Raw genomic sequence first — 21,201 nt, forward strand, 5'->3', positions numbered from 1 at the left:
TAATTTAACTTTTTTAAATCTTAATTCAATTTTTTCAAATTTCAAAACAACTATAATACTAAAAAATAATATTTTAAACTTTAATTTCAAAGTTAAAATTCTTATCTCTACCTCTAAACTTGTCCTAGACATTGAGAATGAAATAATTAGACAATGATTACGATACGGTTTGGAAGTAAGATGAGAATAAAATAATTAGATAGTGATTGCGATATGCAATTAGTTTGGAAGTAAGATAAAAAATTTGAATTTAAAATAAAAGTTTAAAATATTATTTTTTTAATATTATTATTATTTTAGAATTTAAAAAAATTAAATTGAGATTTAAAAAGGTTAAATTGTTTTTTATATTTTATATAAAAATTTAATAAGTTGTAATAATGATATAGATGAGATGAAAATTTTGTATATCATCTTACTTTTCAACCTTCCTCTTCACGTGAAAATTTAAGTAAAAGTACTGTATACAAGCGTTCTTAAATTAGCCAAGACATTTAGAATATAAAATCATTAATTTTATTTAGAATATGTGTATGTCAATTTTATTAGTTATTAATGTTAAGTGGTTGGCCTATAAATTTATTTAGAATATGAGTATGTCAATTATTATAATTAAGGACGTTAAAATCACAATAAAGTATAGCGTCGCATTTTCTAAGCGCTGGCATTAGCACATGTTGTGAAATCGTCTTTCATCTCATCATTATAATTTTTTTTAAATTTTCACACAAAATAATAAATAATTAAACTTTTTCAAATTTTAAAATAATAATAATATTAAAAAATAATATTCTAACAATATTTAATTCAAATTTTAACTTTCATCTAAAACTATCTTGTCTTATCCTATTATCCAAACAACATTGCAAATGGTTGGGTTCTAATATTTTAAGATTTTAAGATGGTTTAGATGGAATTTGAAAACTTTTTTGGGTGAGAAATTCTTTATACTAAACATTTACAAACTTTAAAACAAGTATAATATTTTTAACTTTATAATATATTTATTTAACTTTTTCACTATCTTTTCTCAAAACCGAATAAAATTTCAAATAAACGAATCTCATATAAATCTTTTATAAAAAAAAGTGAATCTCATTAATAAAGAATAGTCTTTTTACATATTTTATAGGTGAGGTTTTTTTTCTTTTACAATGGCTTATATAAAAAGCTTGTCTATTTTAAAATTTGCGTAAATCATTTCTCTAAAATATATTCACTCAAATCATTTCAATACTATTTATAAAAGAAAAATTCTAAACAGCAGCCTACACTTTTTCACATTATTGAAAAATGTAATTTTACTCTTTTACCCTCTTTTATTTTACACTTCAAAAATATTAGTGTATTGGGTGTGAGGCTGTTGTGTAGCATGTCTTTTTATAAAATTCTAAGATATTTCAAGTTAGTTATACTTGTAATTTCTATGACCTGCTAAATTTACATGAAATGCAATGTTCCAGTTCCACTCACCCAAGACAATGTCCTAAGCTAAATACATTATATAATTTAGACTATTTGTTTTCTTTTTCGGAATTGTTCGTAATTATTGAAGAAACAAAAAGGATAAAATATAATAGGAGGAAAAAAAAAAAAAAAAGGCCTTAGAAATTGGGCCATGGGCCCAAGGGGCTTGGGATAGTTTTACTCCATCCCCTCCTCCCCTTTAAACATCCCCGTCCCAAAATTACAAAAAATAAAATAAAAATGCTTTCATTGCCTTGAGCTTACCTTTTCCCTTTAGTAATCAATCTCTCTCCACCGGGGATGATTCGGCAGCCGATCATCTGCCGCTCCCACGTTTTGTCAGTTCCGGTCATATAGAATATCAATCGGTGGCATTCTCTTTACAAAAGGTCATATCAAATCAGCCCCATAGAGAGTACCAGAAATTTATCTCTCATCCCTTCCAGTCCGCTTCTTCTATTTCAAATTTTCAACCCCTTCCACAATCGAATTTGAGGTAAAATTTTAATCCTCTTCGATTATCGAGATTTCGTGGGGGAGATGGAAGTTGTTTTAAGTTTGATAGAAATTGCTGGGAATTAGACGTATAGTTATTGTGATTGGGTTAATTGTTGGAATTGACTATTTGTGGCGTTCGGTGAAGAAGAATTGAAAATTTGGGCTGTTTGAAAATATGGGCTGGCTTAGACTTTTATGTACATATGGTGTTTCTTGAGAATGATTTATAGATGATATATTTTGAGTTTGTAAATGCTTCAATCAGAATAATACTTGAGAATGGTGTTTCAAAAGAAATATTTCCGGTGTTTAGGCTTCATTTCCGATTAAGTCTAAATGTTTTGAGTTTTTATCCACCGTTCTTATTTGTTTGAGTATTCAAGTGAAGTTGTCAATGGATTTGTAGTTTTGTACAAGTGGGCTGCGTTTATAGATTCAGATATATAGTTCATAGACCTTGAGCTTCAACTGTGATAGATGCGATGGACAACATTATTTCACAGCTCACTAATTCTTTGTTTATTTACCATAAATGTTATAGATGATATCTTCTACAGCTTTACTACCATAACTGTCAGGGCATGGAATTGTAATATGCAGTCATAACATTGTTTATTGTATAGAAAATGGTTCTATAAATAATTGTTACATCACAGAAGTGCAATTGCTAAGAAGTGTTGTATTCTTTTGAAGTGAGCACAGATGTTTTAGAATTTTCTTTTCTTTTTTAATATCTTATGAAAGGCTTGAGACCAAGAAACCTTTTGGCTAAGGGTTAAAAGTAATTAAAGGAAAAAACCGATGAGTTGCCTGCCAAGATGCACACATGATGATGGTCTGGTGGTCATGATGTGGTTGATTTTTAGGTGGTGACGTGTTGCATGGCCATGTAGAAATCACATAGTTCTAAGAGTAAAGAATAAGGAAAGACTAGAGAATAACAAAAGATTGAAATAAAAAAGACTAGATGAAGGCAGCAAAGCTTTAAGTAAGCTCCTTCTGACTTGTGTATCCAGTGGTGATAGGGAGTAAGCTTTTTTTTTATAACTAAGAAGTATATTAATAAAAGAATAGGCAAAAGCCACGTTCATTACAAAGAATGTCCTACCTACGTAGGAGCAATAGAAATAAGAAAATCATGAAAATCTTGGCCATTAGAATTAACGGCAATGGCCCAAGTACAAAGAGTTCTAAAAAAGAAAGCCTTCAGCTCCTCCATTGATCTCTCTTTGTCCTCAAACATTCGTTTATTGCGCTCCTGCCACACACACCACATGATGCAAATGGGAATCATTTTCCATAAAGCCTTAATTTAGTTGTTGCCTCTTAGATCTGTCCAACTAGCTAGGGCTACCACTACTGTCTCTGGCATAACCCAACCCAAATCTAGTCTACAAAAAACCTCATTCCATAATCTAGCTACCTCACAATGTAGTAGAAGATGATCTACATATTCACCCCCCTTCCTACACATACAACCCCAATCTACAATGATCACCCTTCATTTTCTCAAATTATCCATTGTGAGGATCTTGCCCAAGGAAGCGGTCCACACAAAAAAAGCTGCCTTGAGATGTGCCCTATGTTTCCAAAGCCTTTTCCATGGAAACTGACAAGAAGGCTCTTGTGCTAGAGACTTATAGAACGAGCAAACCGAGAACATGCATTTACTTATAGGTATCCACCATAGTAAATCTACAAACTAGTTACTTGATTTGATTGAATACAAAAGTGTGAAAAATGCTTCAAAACTATCCATTTCCCAATCTTGTGCCGCCCTGCTAAAATTGATGTTCCACTGGATTTGTTCCCCCCCTATCACCATGACCTCCTCCACTAAGACATCTTTGGCACTTGCAACCCTGAAAAGTGTTGGAAATAGATCCTTAAGTGCATAATTACCACACCAGGTGTCGTACCAGAATTTGATCATGTTCCCCTTTCCTAAACAAAGCCTGGTGTAACGAGAGAAAAACCCCCATCCTTGTCTGATATGTTTCCATAACCCCACTCCATATGCCCCTCCCACTTTCTTAGTACACCATCCACCCCATAATCACTTTCCAAGTAATGCCCGATTAAAAGTTCTCAAATTTCTAATGCCCAATCCACCATTCAAAAGAGGCCTACAAACCTTCTCCCACCTGACTAAGGTATGGTTTGACCCTTCAAAATTTTCATCTCAAACTCAAAATTTTCATCTCATCATTATAACTTTCTCAAATTTTCATATAAAATCTAATAAATAATTCAACTTTTTTCTTAACTTTTTCAAATCCCAAAACAATAATAATATTAAAATAATATTTCATCTTAAAACTCAAAATTCTCATCTTACTACCAAACCATACCTAAATAAAACTTGAACTCCTCGCCTATTCCACCCCACAAGAAGTCCCTTTATAGTTTCTCGATACGAAGCGCCACACTTGCTGGAATAGGAAACAAGGACAAAAAATAGGTCGGTATGTTAGATAATGTACTCTTTATCAATGTAATCCTACCACCTTTTGACAAGTACATTCTCTTCCAACCTGTTAATCAATGCTTTACTTTCTCAACCACTATATCCCAAAGAGAAGTTGTGTGACGCCCCCAAATTCCATTTGGGATCGGACGGACATTTGAAGTGTCGAGACATGCAACACAAGGTTACCTGCCCCCGTTCATGACATATAAGATGCAATGTTCCTAACATGCATATAACATTATGCAATATTCGCAGCGGATAATTTTTTTTCTTTAGCAATACTATGCACCAAATTGAAAATATCCCAAATGTTTAAAACATACTTCATACATAAAGACCCATTGAGTAGATCGCAACACTAGTCCAAAATGGTTATGATCCAAAAAATACTAAAGATGCAACTCCATTGTACAAGTAGTAATTTACGTTAACTACTATATTAACATTGACGTCGCATCGTCGCTTAGTCAACTGTGTCTAGTTGATCAGCTCCTGATTCTCCTTCAGGTCCTGTAACAAGATCTACCATTCGGGGGGAATGGTAGTTGAGACTACCAAAGTGAGATTTGATTACAAATCTCAGTAAGTTAACAAAAAACTTCCACACAAGCTAATGATGCATGGATGACAGTAAAAGCATAAATGCATAATCAAATTCATAAATAATTAAAAAATAACTTAGCGTACAACATAGCATAATTGACATAACTTAAATTGAAACATGAACTGAACTTGACTTGACATGAATTTGATCTGAAACTTGATTTAGCATGAACTTGCTCTGAAACTTGAATTAACATGAAAAATACATGCTCCACAGTTGTTGTGGCCCCATGTATTCTACGTGTAAATACATACTCCACAGTTGTTGTGGCCCCATGTATTCTACACAAACTTGACTTAACATTAAAAATACATACTCCACAGTTGTTGTGGCCCCATGTATTCTACCATCATAATGTACTCAAGATGAAATGTGACTGGAATACGAAAGGACTGAAGTCCTGACGTAACATAACGTGACTTGAACATAACTTAGAATACATGACCAACTTGAGATAGAAACATTTCGTAACATGGCATAACATATAATAGACAACATATTTAACATGACATACTTGCAACAGTGAATATTACATGACTTGACTTACATGTAATAGATGACATACTTAGCATGACGTACTTGTAATGTACAGTAATACATAACAGAATATATTATGTAACAGATAAAAATTGATGACAGAATAAATTCTATATAATAGACAATTACATGATAACTTGACATGGCATGACACATATGATAACATACATACATACACTGTAGTTCTTTTACTTAGCATACATACACAGTAGACTGCTAGTAAGTTAAAAGCTAACTTACCTCGATCTCCGCGTTTCTTATAAAACCTCAAGCGCGATCACGAGGAACTGTAATTAGTGATTCTAAAAGTTAGTACTAAATCACTAATAATTTGAAATATGGAAAAATACTAACTTAAAGAGTAAAATTTCCATTTTACTTTCTACATGTAGGAAAATGACCGTTTTACCCATAACTTAAGAATTTTGCATACTAACTCCAAAAGTCACCAAAATTTACATGCCTCATGTAAATTTTATCCTCAACTCAAATATCAATTTAGAAAAATTTAAAACTAATCACAACTATTAAAACTCCATAGGGCCGAAATTCTCATATGCTATTTCTATTGATTTTTGTTTCCAACTTGTTTTGATCAACCTTTTGATCTATGACTTATAAATATGTGATCTTCAAACCAAACCATCACATGGTTTAAAAAGATGTCCTAAAACATATATAAGCTTCTAATTCAAGATCACATGGTTAAAAATTAACCAAAACATAAATTTAGCCAAGAACATCCACACTTTGGCTTATCTGAATATCTCTTTGCATAAAATTTCATATCTTTGAAACTAACATCAAATATCTTCAAAATAATAATATAACATGTATATAAGATGCTTAGGATCCTTCAATAAAATTATTAAAGTCATTAGAATAGGTTTAGACCACCAAAGAGTTAAACTTTCTCAAAATAGAAACTGTTTTTCTTCTTCCAGTTTCTAAGTTTCTAAATCTAAGCAAATATTTCATCAAAACCTTCAATCATGCAAAAATCCTCAACCAATAGTCATATATACATGTTAACAATACTCCATAAAAATTTCGGACCAATATCTATCCATTAGCTTGGTCAAAAACTCCAAACTATAACATATTCTCTAGTTTATCTCCCAGAATGACCTTTCTATAGTTTACACAATATTCGACTGACCAAATGATCTTCAAATGGGGCAAATAAGATATCCATGTAAACTAGACTCAAAAAGGAACAACTTATATGAAGGAGACTTTATGATAAAATACTTACAACAGCTTCGAAATGGGCATGCAAAAGAACTCCTAAAAGCTGTCCGAGAGAGAATGTTTGATATTCTTTTAAAGAAACGTGTAAATGAAGATAAGTTCGTGGGTGATGGCTGGAGATGCTTATGGAAGAGATAAGGGAGATGATAAGGCTGGAGTTGAGAGTTGAGTGTAGGACTCTCTTATCCGAAGTGAGAGTTAAGTGTAGGACTCTCTTACCGGAGTGAGAGTGGAGTGTAGGACTCTCTTACCTAATAATATCTACAAAAATCAACTCAAAATATTTTTACCCAATAATATCCACAAAATTAACTTAAAATATTTTCTAAATGTGGAGTAGATTTGGAAGAGTAAGGTGGTTAAAATCTTTCCATGTGTATTTTAAATCTATGTTCTTAAGATATTTTCCAAATGTGTATTTTGCTTAGGTGTCATGATCTCACACCTTGATTTCCTTCACAATTCCATCTAATGGTTTCTCTTTGTGTTAAGTATCTAATACTATTCATTATGTGTGGTTAAGATCTTGCCAAGTATCCAAATAAAATTTCGCTAACCTAATTTGGACATTTCACACTGTGATTTTGAAAACACTGCGTTTAGTACGTTTACTGAGATTACTATTCACTCCAAAAATAAACGTAATAAACTTAGTACTGAAAAATTCTAAATATTCAATTAAGCCTAGTGGTGTAGACTATAATGTATTCTGACACTTTTAACTATCTCAAATAATTAAAATCACATTTCTGGCACCATAGTGAGTGATAACACTAACTATGTTGACAGGCTAAAATTTATGCGATTAGTCGATTCGTGTAAACTTACAGAGTTTTCACGAGGTTCCTAAAGTCAATAGAAATTCCTTAATTGAATTTCTAGCGGGCTGTTACAAGTTGCTCTCAAGGGAGCCCCCCAACAGAAGCCCAAGATACGTCATAGGGAGTGAAGTAGTCTTACACCCCAGAGTATTAGCTAGCTGTCTTAAACACTAAAAACCTCCAATAGGCACCATCTCTGATTTGTCCAGGTTCATTTTAAACCCGGAAGCTGCCTCAAAGCAAAGTAAGAGTGCCTTCAATACACGAACTTGATTTTGATCCACCTCACAGAAGATAAGAGTGTCATCTGCAAACTACAAATGGGAAATGTTAATACTTCTCCTACGGTATCCAATCGAGTACCCAGTCACTCGCCCATTTGCAACCAGGGCTGAGATCATTCTGTTCAAAGCCTCCATCACAATGATAGAGTAACGGTGACAACGGATCTCCTTGTCTTAGACCTCATGTGCTAGTGAAAGATCTAGTTGGGCTTCCGTTTATTAGGACTGAAAATTTCACCGTAGATATACACCAACGGATCCATGATCATCATCTCTCCCCAAAACCAAACTTCCCCAGAACGTCAATAAGAAAGTCCCAGTTAACATGGTCATACGCCTTCTCCATGTCTAACTTGCATATAATCCCTGGATTGCCAGCTTTCAGTCTACTGTCCAGACATTCGTTAGCAATAAGCACTGCATCTAAAATCTATCTATCCTTTACAAAAGCATTTTGGGGCTTTGAGAATAAGGAAAATATTATGTAGATATAAGTTATTTCGGTACTCAATTTATGGTAAGACTCACAAGGTGTCCTTTGGACTTTGTTTATAGAAATGAGGTTATGAAGATGTCTGACAAAAGGCTTTTCAAATACAGGTCATCAAAGCACAGAATACAAATTATATTATAGTTGATGGAAAATGTAAGGTAAGCATATGACATGATTTAGTAGTGTATTATTGTAACATACGAACCTAGAATAAGAACCTTAGATTAATTCAGTTAGAAATTATTTATTTATGTTATTATTTTTTATTTATTCATTTTATTATTTACTTATTTATCTTCAGATGCTTATAATTATTTATTTGTTAAATAAGATAATAAACCAGATTAGTTAGAGTTTTAAAGTGGTTTCCTTTATCTTGTTTTTCTTGTTATTATCGGATGGGTTTCAAATTCTTTTTCAAAAAGATTCTGAGATCAGAACAACACTCAAATCAGATCTTATCTAAACTCCTCCTGAAGACCACGTAAATAGGAAACCCTTTCTCCATAAAACCCCACAATATACTCAGACTCTTCACACCCAAAAGATATGCAGAAAAACTCACACGCATAGGCTTCATTTTTTCCCAACAACTTTTGTAGACCACAAAGGATGCCGGACCACCTCCCCACGGAAACAGAAATTGCCGACCAGCCCTACCCCTTCAAACCCACTCCTTTCCGGCAAGCCCACTGCCGTTCACCATCCTCCCCTCCCCCCTTATTCTGTCAGCTTGACAGATTCTCCCTCCAGCTCTCTCACTCCTTCTCTTGGGTTGCACCACCTTTCCAAGAGGCCCAGTGGTGTCGCTGACCACTCCCAGCCACCCAGAGCCACTGTTGCCTCAGCTTCCTCTCAATAAGCATCTCACGGCCATCTGTTTCTATCTTTATTTTGGGTTTCAGACTTCCAGTGTTGCGAATGGGAGCCACTTCCGTAAGTTTAGTGCTTCATTTTAATTGTTTTGTTCCAGACTTCCCAAAAATCCCCTTCATTGCTTCCATAATTACTTGTAAGCCCTTTGACCCTTAGCTTATACCCTCCTGAACATGACCAGATTCTTTTATTACTATGGCCTTTGGGCTTTAAGCCTTTTAACCAAGAGTTTTCCTTTTAAGGGTGTTGGGCCTAGTTTTTTTATAATAAACCTATTAGACTTAGTTTTAATTGGGCTTGTTTAATTTGGCTAGGCTTGTTTTTCTGTTCTGTTTTCAGAAAATATTTATTATTTAAAGCAGATTGTTTTTTTATAAATTAGCATACTGTTTTACTTAAATAAATATATTAGTTAGACTTGTTTTCATGGAAAACATTTAAGTGCTTTTAAGCATACCTTTAAAGTATTCTATTATATTGTTTCAGCTTATTATCATAGTTCATATTCCAATTAACCTTTAACTAGTTTTTATAAAATTATTAAGTTATTTGTTTGCACAAAATATTAAGTATCATTATATGAGTTTTGGAATAATATTAGCTTATGTAATCTTTTTATTTGAATATTTATTAAATTATCTCTATATTAATATTTTAAGTAATTAGATTGCTACGACACATTTTCTAGAAAGTTTAGTAACGTCTAGTGCCTCATATAGGTCACGAGCTACGACGTGAGATTTCGGAAGCAGCGCTAAGAGATAAATAGTATGATCATATAAATGTATATGTAATGTAAATATTATAATTGGGTATGATAATATGATATGGTTTTGATGGTTATCTACGTTGCGCTAAGAGCCAAGTCAAGGTTAGATCAATTTCACGAACTTATATTACGATGATTTACATGAAAGTAAGCCTATGTATGCCATGCTATTAAGGACTGTTGATTGATGGATTGAATGTTACTATAATCACATGGAAGCCATGATATGATCATACAATAATTTAAGATAAGTATGCTATGAATTAAAATAACCAAATCATGCATGCTTCATTCATGTAGTATTTAGACCATGTATGCCATGTATTGCCATGTATTGTTCATGCAATAACTTAAGTCAAGCATGCCATGTAATAAATAGCCAGATCATGTATGTCATGTTCATGTAGTTCTCAGATCATGCATGCCATGAAATGTCATAAAATGATTAAATTATGTTAGGCCATGTCATGCTGTGCTATACCATGTACAAGAATATATCATGTTATGCCATGCCATGTACAAGAATATGCCTTGCTAGAAAAGTCTATGAAGTCCCAGAAAATTTATCATGCATTAAGAAAGATAAACATTTTATGGTAATACGGACCCAAGCGTGTTTACCACAAGTTATGCTAAGACGGTACCACGAACTCAAACGCGGTTACCACAAGTTAAGTGAAATACGGACTCAAGCGTGTTTAACTCCATGTCATGCAAGTTAATCTATGAATGTTATATGAAAGTCATGATAAGGCTTTAAAAATCAAATTTATGTTAGCTAGATAGTATTTTACGGTATGATGTATTATTTACTGAGTATTTGACTCATTTTTGTTGTTTGTCTTTTTGTTTTCTTCTACGTTGATTGCCACAAATGGTGATTATGATGATACAGAGCTAGATGGCCAGGAGTAGTTTTAGAATAAAGACTTAGAGATGAATAAGTGTCTTTTACACAAGGATTAAGTTTTCTTTTATGTCATTTCAATAACTAGTCTTGTTTAAGACTAGCTCATGTTTTGCTTTATTCAGCTTCAAGTTTCAAGACTATTTATATCCTTTCAATTAAGTTTTTTTAATAAATGAGGTATTTCAGATTAATGAATCTCTTTATCGGGCATTTTGTTATGTATGTTAGTAATGTCTCTATCCTATGGGAATGGGGTGTTACAATTATCCTGTCATATTCATGTAACTCATATGTATAGTCATGACTTTAATTCAAGTGACCGCATTAAAGTTTATATTAGCAATTATGTGTTCATTTTCTTGCATGCTATCTACTGTTTATTGATTACCTAGACCAGTCTTTTTTGCTTACCAAGCTGTGGACTTACCTTCCACCTGTAAAATTTTTAAAATTCTTTTAGAAGAGTGTTCTTGGGACCAATCTTAGAGAGTGTCTGGAATTTCTTACTTTTTCGTGGAGGATTAGAGGGTGAGTTAGAAAAGAGTGCAACATGGGGAAATCTTTAGATTAGCATCAGATTATCTATGTTATTACTTGTGTTCCCTTAAAATATTTTGAGAACTCTTTTTTTGGTTTGTTTAATTTAATTTAATTTTTGATAAGTAATCAAAGTGTATTAATGAAAGAATAGGCAAAGCCATATGAAGTACAAAGAATGCCCTAACTACGTAGGGAGTATAGATACAAGGATGTCATGGAAATCTTGGCCATTAAAAATAACAGCTGTGGCCTAAGTACAAAGAGTTCTAAAAAAGAAAGCTGTTAGTTCCTCCCTCGATCTCTCTTTGTCCTCGAAGGTCCGATCATTGCGCACCTGCCACACGCACCACATGATGCATATAGGAATCATCTTCCATACAACCTTGATCCGATGATTGCCTCGTAAATCTGTCCAACTAGCCAAAATTGCCACTACTGTCTTGGGCATAACCCATCCCAAGTCCAGTCTACTAAATACCTCGTCCCATAACCATCTAGCTATGTCACAATGCAGTAGAAGATGGTTCACCTATTCACCCCCATTCCTACACATACAACACCAATCTGCGATGATCACCCTTTGTTTCCTCAAATTGTCCGTTGTGAGGATCTTGCCCAGGGAAGCAGTCCACACAAATAAAGTTGCGTTGAGGGGCGCCTGATAGTTTAGAGCTCTAGTGTTAGTATATTTATTTAGACTTCTTTTTTATTTACCACTCTTTAATTTTGTTTGAAAACCTTGGCAATGTGAAAAGTATCACCTCCTAACCTAAGAGGTATGGTGCATGAAAATTCTAATGCACTGCATGGGTCAAGTTCGTGAGCTCTAAATATCTATAATGTATATTGTCAGATTTGAAATCTCAGAAAACAGCGCCAGCATTGAGTGAAGATCAACCTGGAAGATGGGCAGGGTTCAATTGAGCCTTGTAGTTGCAATGTTCAGTGTGGTGCTGTTAATTGGGCATGTAGCAAAGGAAGCCAAAGCCTCCAGTTCCGTTTCTGCCTTTGTACAGAACGCCATCTACTCCAACAAGATCACCATCTTCTCCAAATCCTACTGCCCGTACGTGATCAATAACTTTTGTCTTTTTTTTTTTTTTTTCCAATTACTATATGGTTGGAACTAGGTTGTAGATTTGTTGCTGTTCCGAATTCTAATACTCTAGATTTTCTATAATTAGCCAAGCTTTTGAAATCCTTGAAAAGTCTAGAGGCATTATTACCACCATTGGAATTATGAGATATGAACACAATCTATTTTTTAATGGTCGGCTTTATTTTAAAATTGGATTTGGGTGTGATTGTTATTTTCCATATAGTAAGATTTCGTGAAATTGATGAGATTCTTAGGCAGATTTCTTGAATTCCGAGACATTTGGGTTCCAATTTCAGGGAACAAAATGTATTATTTCATAAAACTTGAAGATTTTCTTGGTTGTGTCCATGCAGTATGCTTATGAGTACATGCATTCTTCCTAGAACAAAAGCATAAATAGTTGTGGAATTGGTATTTAGGTCTTTAGCAATGTGATATACTGTCAGATTTTCTCTTAAATTTATGTAAATATGTGAAAAATTAAAATTATGGATAAGCAGGTAATGGAATTAGGTTTGCATCATCTGGTGTTCATTGAGTGCTTTGAAGATGTATTTTGCTTGAACTGAGCAATTATTTTTTTCCCCTATTGAACTTGCAAAACAATGAGTACTGGTTGTTCCAAGCAACGCTATTTTAAGGAAACCATTACATATAGTTGAGGTTGCAACATTTGAATTCAAATATTAGTGTGCTTTTGCTTGCCATGTTGAGTATGGGGTGAGAAGGTGCCCTTGCTGCTAAGTTGGAGCTGGGGAAGTTAAAGCAGGATGTCTGGTGTGACGTCGTCCCTATGGACATATTACTTATCCTACTTGGAACACCATGGTAAGGGACAAACATATAAGATGCTCAAGTAGAAGCCAAGCTGTTGATGACATTAAAAAAAAAATCAAGTAATTGCTATTAGCTGTTCCACCTCGTTTGTTTTTGCAGATGAGTTGAGATAAAAGTTGAAAGTTGAATAAAGTATTGTTAGAATATATTTTTTTAATATTATTTTTGTTTTGGGATTTGAAAAAGTTGAAAATTTGTTTATTTTATTTTGTTTGAAAATTTGAGAAAGTTGTAATAATTAGATGAGATGAGAATGGTTGTAAAACAAACAAGGTATCAACTTGGGATGTTAAAATCAATATGCTGTCATTAGTTTCACACTTCGAATTGCAATTGCACATATAAAAGTTAATGACTCCCTTTTCAGTTTCCAGAATTGCAACCAAATCTGTTATATACTCTGTGTGTGTGTGTGTGGAAACAAATAACGTAGCATAAGGAGTACTTTGCTTTACATTGTTACTAGGTATTGCTTGCGTGCCAAGCACATTTTCAGTGAACTCCATGAGCAACCTTTTGTTGTTGAGCTCGATCTCCGAGGTATCTATTACCAGGATTCTTTTTTCTTACCTGCTATTTTTGGATGTGGAAAAGTGTTTTATAAAGGCCATCATCATGAATTGGTGTGCAGACGACGGCGGGCAAATTCAGAATGTTATTTTGGATATGGTTGGCCGAAGCACTGTCCCTCAAGTGTTTGTGAATGGGAAGCATATCGGTGGCTCTGATGGTTACCTCTTAGCTCTTTATTTTTGTTAAAAAATGAAAAATGTTTTTCCTTCTCTTGTAGCCTCAAAATGCTAATCCATTTTACCTCTTTGTTAAACTGTTGTTTTGTAATTCAGATCTCAAAGCTGCAGTCTTGAGTGGTCAATTGCAAAAAGTTCTCGGCACGAGCTGATGCGACACTGGGCTAAAATGGAAGCATATGGTATGTTGCTGGTTTTGAGATGGAAAGCTTCATCTTGGCAAAATGTGCTAAATATTACAGTGAGTGTATGTTAGGTATGTGATAAAAGCAAGTTTTGGACACTTGTTCATCTGTGCTAGAGTACATTGTAGTGCATGTTGAAATCTGGAGTTGTGAATATCATAAAGTCGTGTATTAGACTCTGAGACTTGCATCCCTCATTCATTCTGCAGATTGATTTGCTAGAGCTTTGCATAATTTGGTACCGTTCATTTCTGTGTCATATAGCAATTCCGCTTGTACATTAGATGACTCTTAAAGTGAAGTGTTATAGCCACAAAAAAAATCCCCCAAAAGTAAACTAACAAATTGATGCAGATTTATATGAAATGTAACGCATTAATGTATGTCAATTTGTGAATTTATCTTTATGAGATCTATTTATGGCTAAAGCATTACTCAATCTTAAAACATCGAATTGAGATGTGCAACTAGTATATCACATATCATAATGATTTAAAAATCTCGAGAAAGTGGTTATGTTTCTTAAAAGACTAGAACCTAGAGAAAGTGGTTACATTTCTTAAAAGGCTAGAACCTACCGAGGGAGGACTTAAAAAATAAACTGAAATATGGTTTTAATTGCCCTTGAACCGAGACAAGGAAATATGCTTTCATTTTCGTAGTGACCTAGAAAAATTGCTTTCCATGACATGATTAATGTCCAAAACTATCACATTTCAGGAATAGTAAATCTTTTACCATATTACAAAGAATCGACAACTTCGACAAATTCACTACCTTCCTTATTAGGCCAAAATGTATTACACTCCAAAGGGCTGACAGCCTTTTCAGAATGTCAAAAGGAGCGACATATAAGTAGAAGCAGCAATGCCAGCAAATACTGCTGTGTTGCTGATTAGGAAGGCTCTACATATGTATCCGGTCGCCAATTACCTTTCTGTGCACTGAGCATCCCTTCTTGGTTCTTGGAGAAGGTTAAATGAACCTCCCAGTGCAAAGATTTGAGCAAGTTCTCAACTTCCCCAATTGTACTCGACTCATCACGAACAATCAACTTGCCTCCAGGTCTGACTACTCTATCCACCTCTACCATTACAGGAGCAAGTTTGCACCTGATGAAATTGAAAGCACAAACACCACAACTTTGAGACACAATAATCATGAGATCATGTGCAATAAATAATTCAAAAGTTTCTACCTCTTTTTCAGCTTTGAGAAAAGATGATCCGCATGCAGTAGGTCATAAGTGCGTGGGTACGTACTGAAGGATTCACACCAGTCATGGTATATCCCAAAAAGGCCTCGTTCATAGATTATGGGAAGCGTATCTGGCGAGTCTATGTTCACCACGTTCAACACCCATACTCGAAGATCCTTCAGAGCAGCGGCAAACCTTCACGCAGAATATCCCATAACCTTAGACGTACGATGAGCCATGATACATCATGGACGCATTAAACATATGAAATTTAGATAAAACATCAATATTACCCTCCATAGACAGCTCTCATGTCCATGACATTTCTCACATTGGACCAAGTGATACCCAAACTAGTCACATATGACTTGCTCACCACTTGTTTCCAGTGTTCATGGTCTGCTGCAAAGTCTTGCGGAGCTGGTTTCCCATATATACCCATTTGGGAGCTATTTAACCAGTAAGGAGGTGTTTGCAATCGACGAGGCCAAGCCTCGGGCCATTGGGTTCCTCTCTCAGCCTCGTCAACAGGCACTCGATGCATGCATGGCTGCAGAGGCACATGCCTGGAAATGGTCCGTCAAATAAATAAGTCAAACCAAGTGATTATAACAACAACATATAATATAACATGTCAAACCAAGTCATTGTTAGCTGTTATAAACATTGGAATCGTACCAGGCAGCATTTGGATCATCATCATTTTTGCACATTGGTGGTCGTTTCTGCTTTCTTTGGTCATAGCAATTATTTGAGCTTGGTTTGCGATAGATTGCAGCACTAACTGAATTAAGTTTATCCTTGTTGATGGAGACAAGCTCCCAACACATGGAGGTCGTAAGGGAAGACATTTCTAGATAAATGAATAACATGTCAGCGTAAGGTAAAATCTTAACTGCCTATAGATAAAGAAATTTGATGATCAGTGTCCTACCTTTCCAGATTTCTACATCTTCCTCGAGCTTCTGGTACACGGGAGTAGCTGACCAGACAAAATAACCTCCTGGCCTTAGAACTCGGTTCAACTCCAAAAGAAGCATGCCACCTACACCAAAGTTTGATGTTCTTAACAAACCAAGGGAATTCTTGACTATTTAATCTGTCGAGAAAGTCACTCTGTTTATCATGTCTCTTTTATTCTAGACCAGCCATCCCTAGAATTCAATCAATAACTTTAGGGTATCTATATCCCAAACCACGAGCAACAAGGTAAAACATGCATGCAATTGATAGAAAGGTCAGACTTATGAAGCTTAATAGCAATGCAAGTACTCAGAAGTCAGAACCTTCTGCATGCCAAGGCACTCTGCAGCGTGCACAATGCACAAGATCAAAGACCCTGCTTGGGAACGGAAGCCGCTGGGAACCCATGACAGCAGATATTGCAGGTATTCCCCTTTCCAGGGCAAACTGAACTTGAGCCTCGTGTTCATCTTTGGGTGCAAAAGACATGGTAAGAACATCTCTTTCAAAAAGATAACCGCCAAAGCTAGCAACCCCGCAGCCAACATCCAAAATTACTCGAGTGTGCTTCCCCCATGCAATATTAGGTATCGACTGCAGCAGCCACACCAAATGAAGACCGAGACTGAGGCATGGACACATAACAAAGAAGGAAAAAGCGACAAATCAAGAAGTCGAGTGAAAACAAGCACAATTCAAGCGATCATCATATATGGTTTATAATAGGCCAAGCTAAAAACATGTAAATGAGACAGTTATATACATATATATCATGAATTATATATCCTAGCTAGTTTCGCATTATAATCTATATATATATATATACTTGATACTCAATAGACATGGTCCGTTGGATCACGATCAGCTTAGCCTACCTGTTGAAGAAAATCAATGTAGTGGAGCGCGCCATGTATGAATTGGGTCCCTCCACCAGGGAATGTCAAGAACTCACCCGTCACCTTCACCCAGTTTTGGTGTCCCTTCACCTCTGCGAGCTTCGCATGTGGCACATTGTGATACCATATCTGCCGGATCGCAATGTGAAACTGAGTCACTTATAACCAACCAAAATAAAGGATATGAGAGTAGAATTGAATGTAATTTTACAGAACTGACTCTTCCTCCCTTTTTTTTTTCTCTTAAATGTTTCGTCCCATAAAGAATTGTGAACAATTACTTTGCAAATGTACTTCGTACTTCAATTATAAAACTCTTTTTATTATAATATCTAACCTATCATATAAATGTGTAGAGTTTTTATTTTTTTTAAATTATGTTCGTAATCCTAGTACTTGACTTTTTCTTCTTCTTTTTGCATAGTTACATAACTCAACAATCAACTATCTTTCCTTGAAAAATTATTTGTAGTTATAAAATGTGTAAACGTCATACATTTTTTTTTTTTAAAATAATAAATCGGGATCCACGTGAAAAAATTAATTTTTTAATAATAAATTCTATATTTAAAAAAAAAACACACACACAACACTTACATGTTCCATAATTATATTTAACATTATTTTTTTATTTTATCTATTCCCATTTTGTATATTTCTTTCTCTATTATATTGATTGTACAAAGTCCATTATCGGGATCTTAGGCGCTGTTTAATTACTCGTATTTGACTTTTGGAATCTATAAATCTTACTTAAAAATGGGAAAAAAAAAAAAAATGGAACACCCTAAATTACCACGTACCTTGTCTCGGCTTTTGGGCCACATGATGGGCGTTTTGTACCCCTCTGGAGGTTGGACCAGACACATAGGTCCCTCCTCAGGGCAATGCCTTTCTCGGTGCTCGAAGTGTTTGGTCGTGCGTAATTTTTTCAATGCTTTCTGGTTGTCCAAACAAGGTATGTAATCAGTACCAGCCGTGACGTTACATAGATGCCACGTGTACCCGTAGATGCTCCAAATGGCGTTAGATTCGTCCTTGCGTCTTTCCTTTTCGTTCTCAGATTGAGCTGCTTGAGTCGACCACGACTTCTTTGACTCCTTCGACTCTTTTGGAATCCCCGTGTTCCCCCCACCTGGAAATGCCTCTCCAGCATTTAAATCTACGGACTTACTTTCTGTCTTCTCCTCTTTGTTTTGTTGAGATTCTTGATTCTCGAATACTTCGTGGGATTCTTTGGGTACCTCATTAGTCTCATCTTGAAATTCTTGCTGCGTTTGTTGTTTCTGTGGAACCTCGGGATTTTCTTCTTTGTTTTCAGTGTCTTCTTTCTGTTTTTCTTGTTTTTGACCTTCATCATTCTTAGATTCTTGGGAGCTTTCATGACTTTCATCTTCATCATTCTTAGATTCTTGATCTCCACTTGGTACTTGATTGATCTGAAACTCCGAAAGATTGCTTACAAAAGATTGTTGTTCATTACCCATTTTCTGGCTTTCGACGGCTTCTAATTGGTTTTGAGTAAAAGAGCTTTCTTCAGATATCTGCTTTTCATTTTCCTTTTGCTTTTCTTGCTCTTTAGAAGATTCTTTCCCCCGTAAATCTTGGGAATTTTCTTGTTTTTCATTTATACCATCGACAGCATAATTGACTACGTTCGGGTCCTTCGAATCACCTGGCAATGAATCCAACTTCTGATCCCCTGACTTACTCATGTCGTCCTTAGATTCCTCACGATGATCATCAGAATTAATGGCGTCATCAGGGAGATCACCTGGATTGTCTTGAAAAGCAGAAGGATCCTTTTTAACGTCGGACCTGGTGGCGGATTGATCTTCTGGAGTACTACTAGTGGTGGCAATGTGACTTGCATTTTGTGGGGAAGTTACAGAGTTGGAGGTTAGCATCCATATCGCCCAAACACACAGCCCTAGAAACACCACCATTGTTATTGTGGATCCGTATGAAGATGAAGATGATGAGGAAGACCGCTTGCTATTTCGCGACTTTCCCAACGCCATGCTCTTGATCTGTTAGCTAGAGAGAGAGAGAGAGAGAGAGGTTACGAGGGTTAGGATGATGAAAATGGAAAATGTTTTGGTGGGGGAGAGGATTTGGGTTATGTCTGTGGATCACGAGGAAGATGAACTTGGAATTACTTGGAGATGAGACAGAAGCATTCCAACTTGGAATGTCTCAAGATCCATAGGAGTAGGAGAAGGGAAATTTCTTAAACCGTTTTAAGGCCGCAGTCTAGCTATATATTGCAAGAAAGACGGGATTAATCGGCCTTAGATATGAAGAATGTTAGAATTAATAGCAGGGTCACGAGACGGATCATCGAGAAGCCCAATCACGGTATGATCAGAAACTTGTTCAGTTTCAAGATTTGGTTCAGTTTCAAGATTTGATTGGGTGGAGTTAACTCCAATCACATTTTTAGAATATATATAAAAAAATATATAAAAGTGACTATATAAAATTTTAATTCTATAAATAATTTCGATGTATAGAATACACTATTTACCGTGGCGGAACCATACAATATTTTTGTGGGAATCCCACTTTTCTAATATGTAACATTTATGTAAAATAAAAATAAGTTTGAATATTCAACGATATTTTGGTGACACATTAAGTATATAATGTTACAACCGAGGCTTAAAATAAATTTTTTCTTACTCAGTAAAATCTAAAAGATACAAGTTCTCAACTATTTTTTATACAAAATATCAACATTAAATTATTCTTTTAGTCTTTATTTCTTTTTGAGTTCCAAATTAAAAAACTTAATATCAAATAATCAAGAACTTTGGAGTCTATATTAATAAGTTTATTATTCTCATTAATTTAGTTTTACTTTGAACTTTTTATAGAATTTATCCGTCAAATTGAAAGAATTGTTAGGGGCAAATAAATTAATTTTGAAGAGACCACATCATAGTAAATACTTGATATATAGAAATTAAATAAGATTTTGGGTCATATAGGAAAAATTTGAGAGAGACATTGCTATGTATATATGAATTTTAAAGAAATTTAAAGAGTATGTAAGGGTTACAATTTTTTTAGGGTGGCCATAGCCCATAGTTTTAACTTAGATCCGCTGACCATTCATGACTTATGACAAAATTTAATTTATAAGGTTTAAATTTTAAAATTTATTTTTTAACTTAAATTATATCAAATAAACACTTTGTTAAATGTGTTATCTACATCAACTTTTCGTTACCAAATATAGATTAGTTTCGTCAACTACCATACATATTATGAACTATCATGTACGCTAAATTAAGACGCTGTTTGAATAGTAAAAATATTTTATCTCATCTTATATTATCTTATTTTATTGTATCTCATTTCATTATTATAAATTTTCTAAATTTTCATACAAAATATAATAAACAATTCAACATTTTCAAATTCTAAAACAATAATAATATTAAAAAATAATATTCTAATAGAATTTTATTCAACTTTTATCTCAACTTTTATCTCAACTCATCTTATTTTATCTCAACTCACTATCCAAATGGCACCAAAAATAAAATTTAAGAACTTGAAAAAATACTAATTAGTACAAAATACAAAGTGCTACAAACGAGATTTTCTAAAAAGATCGAAAAAAATGAAGCTGGAAATTTTTGTAGACAAAAACTAAAATATTAAAAAATACAAAACAAGATCAAATGGTACTTAAAAGAGGCTAAGTCCAATCCAAGATTTGCTTCTGCATGCAACGGCCCACTAATGC

General features: G+C 34.5%; 2 protein-coding genes across 2 annotated transcripts; one reads left to right on the forward strand and one right to left on the reverse strand.

Annotated features, from left to right (window-relative positions):
* The first annotated feature begins 1,684 nt into the window (after positions 1-1,684).
* Positions 1,685-14,624, forward strand: LOC122318555 (glutaredoxin-C3). Its single transcript, XM_043136017.1, has 5 exons — positions 1,685-1,963; positions 12,374-12,586; positions 13,923-13,996; positions 14,088-14,186; positions 14,302-14,624. Exons 2-5 carry the CDS (start codon positions 12,426-12,428, stop codon positions 14,355-14,357), a joined length of 390 nt encoding a protein of 129 aa, XP_042991951.1. The 5' UTR covers positions 1,685-1,963; positions 12,374-12,425; the 3' UTR covers positions 14,358-14,624.
* Positions 14,625-15,021: 397 nt separating this feature from the next.
* On the reverse strand, positions 15,022-19,760 carry LOC122318554 (probable methyltransferase PMT27). Its single transcript, XM_043136016.1, has 8 exons — positions 18,251-19,760; positions 17,427-17,576; positions 16,875-17,145; positions 16,523-16,633; positions 16,267-16,441; positions 15,882-16,154; positions 15,589-15,783; positions 15,022-15,502 (listed from the first exon to the last, which is right to left on the reverse strand). The coding sequence occupies exons 1-8, from the start codon at positions 19,466-19,468 to the stop codon at positions 15,286-15,288; spliced, it is 2,610 nt and encodes an 869-aa protein (XP_042991950.1). The 5' UTR covers positions 19,469-19,760; the 3' UTR covers positions 15,022-15,285.
* Between the last annotated feature and the right edge of the window lie 1,441 nt (positions 19,761-21,201).

This window comes from Carya illinoinensis, chromosome 8 (genome assembly GCF_018687715.1).
Source record: "Carya illinoinensis cultivar Pawnee chromosome 8, C.illinoinensisPawnee_v1, whole genome shotgun sequence".
Taxonomy (NCBI): domain Eukaryota; kingdom Viridiplantae; phylum Streptophyta; class Magnoliopsida; order Fagales; family Juglandaceae; genus Carya; species Carya illinoinensis.

Bases quoted from the DNA above. Each gene is read 5' to 3' on its own strand.
- LOC122318554 (XM_043136016.1), bottom strand. From the start codon at position 19,468: ATGGCGTTGGGAAAGTCGCGAAATAGCAAGCGGTCTTCCTCATCATCT. The intron at 17,577-18,250 runs GTACGTGGTAAT...GCGATCCGGCAG, and splicing joins GGCCCAAAAGCCGAGACAAG to ATATGGTATCACAATGTGCC. The intron at 16,442-16,522 runs GTAGGACACTGA...TCATTTATCTAG, and splicing joins AGATGTAGAAATCTGGAAAG to AAATGTCTTCCCTTACGACC.
- LOC122318555 (XM_043136017.1), top strand. From the start codon at position 12,426: ATGGGCAGGGTTCAATTGAGCCTTGTAGTTGCAATGTTCAGTGTGGTG. The intron at 12,587-13,922 runs GTACGTGATCAA...CATTGTTACTAG, and splicing joins TTCTCCAAATCCTACTGCCC to GTATTGCTTGCGTGCCAAGC. The intron at 14,187-14,301 runs GTTACCTCTTAG...TTTGTAATTCAG, and splicing joins GCATATCGGTGGCTCTGATG to ATCTCAAAGCTGCAGTCTTG.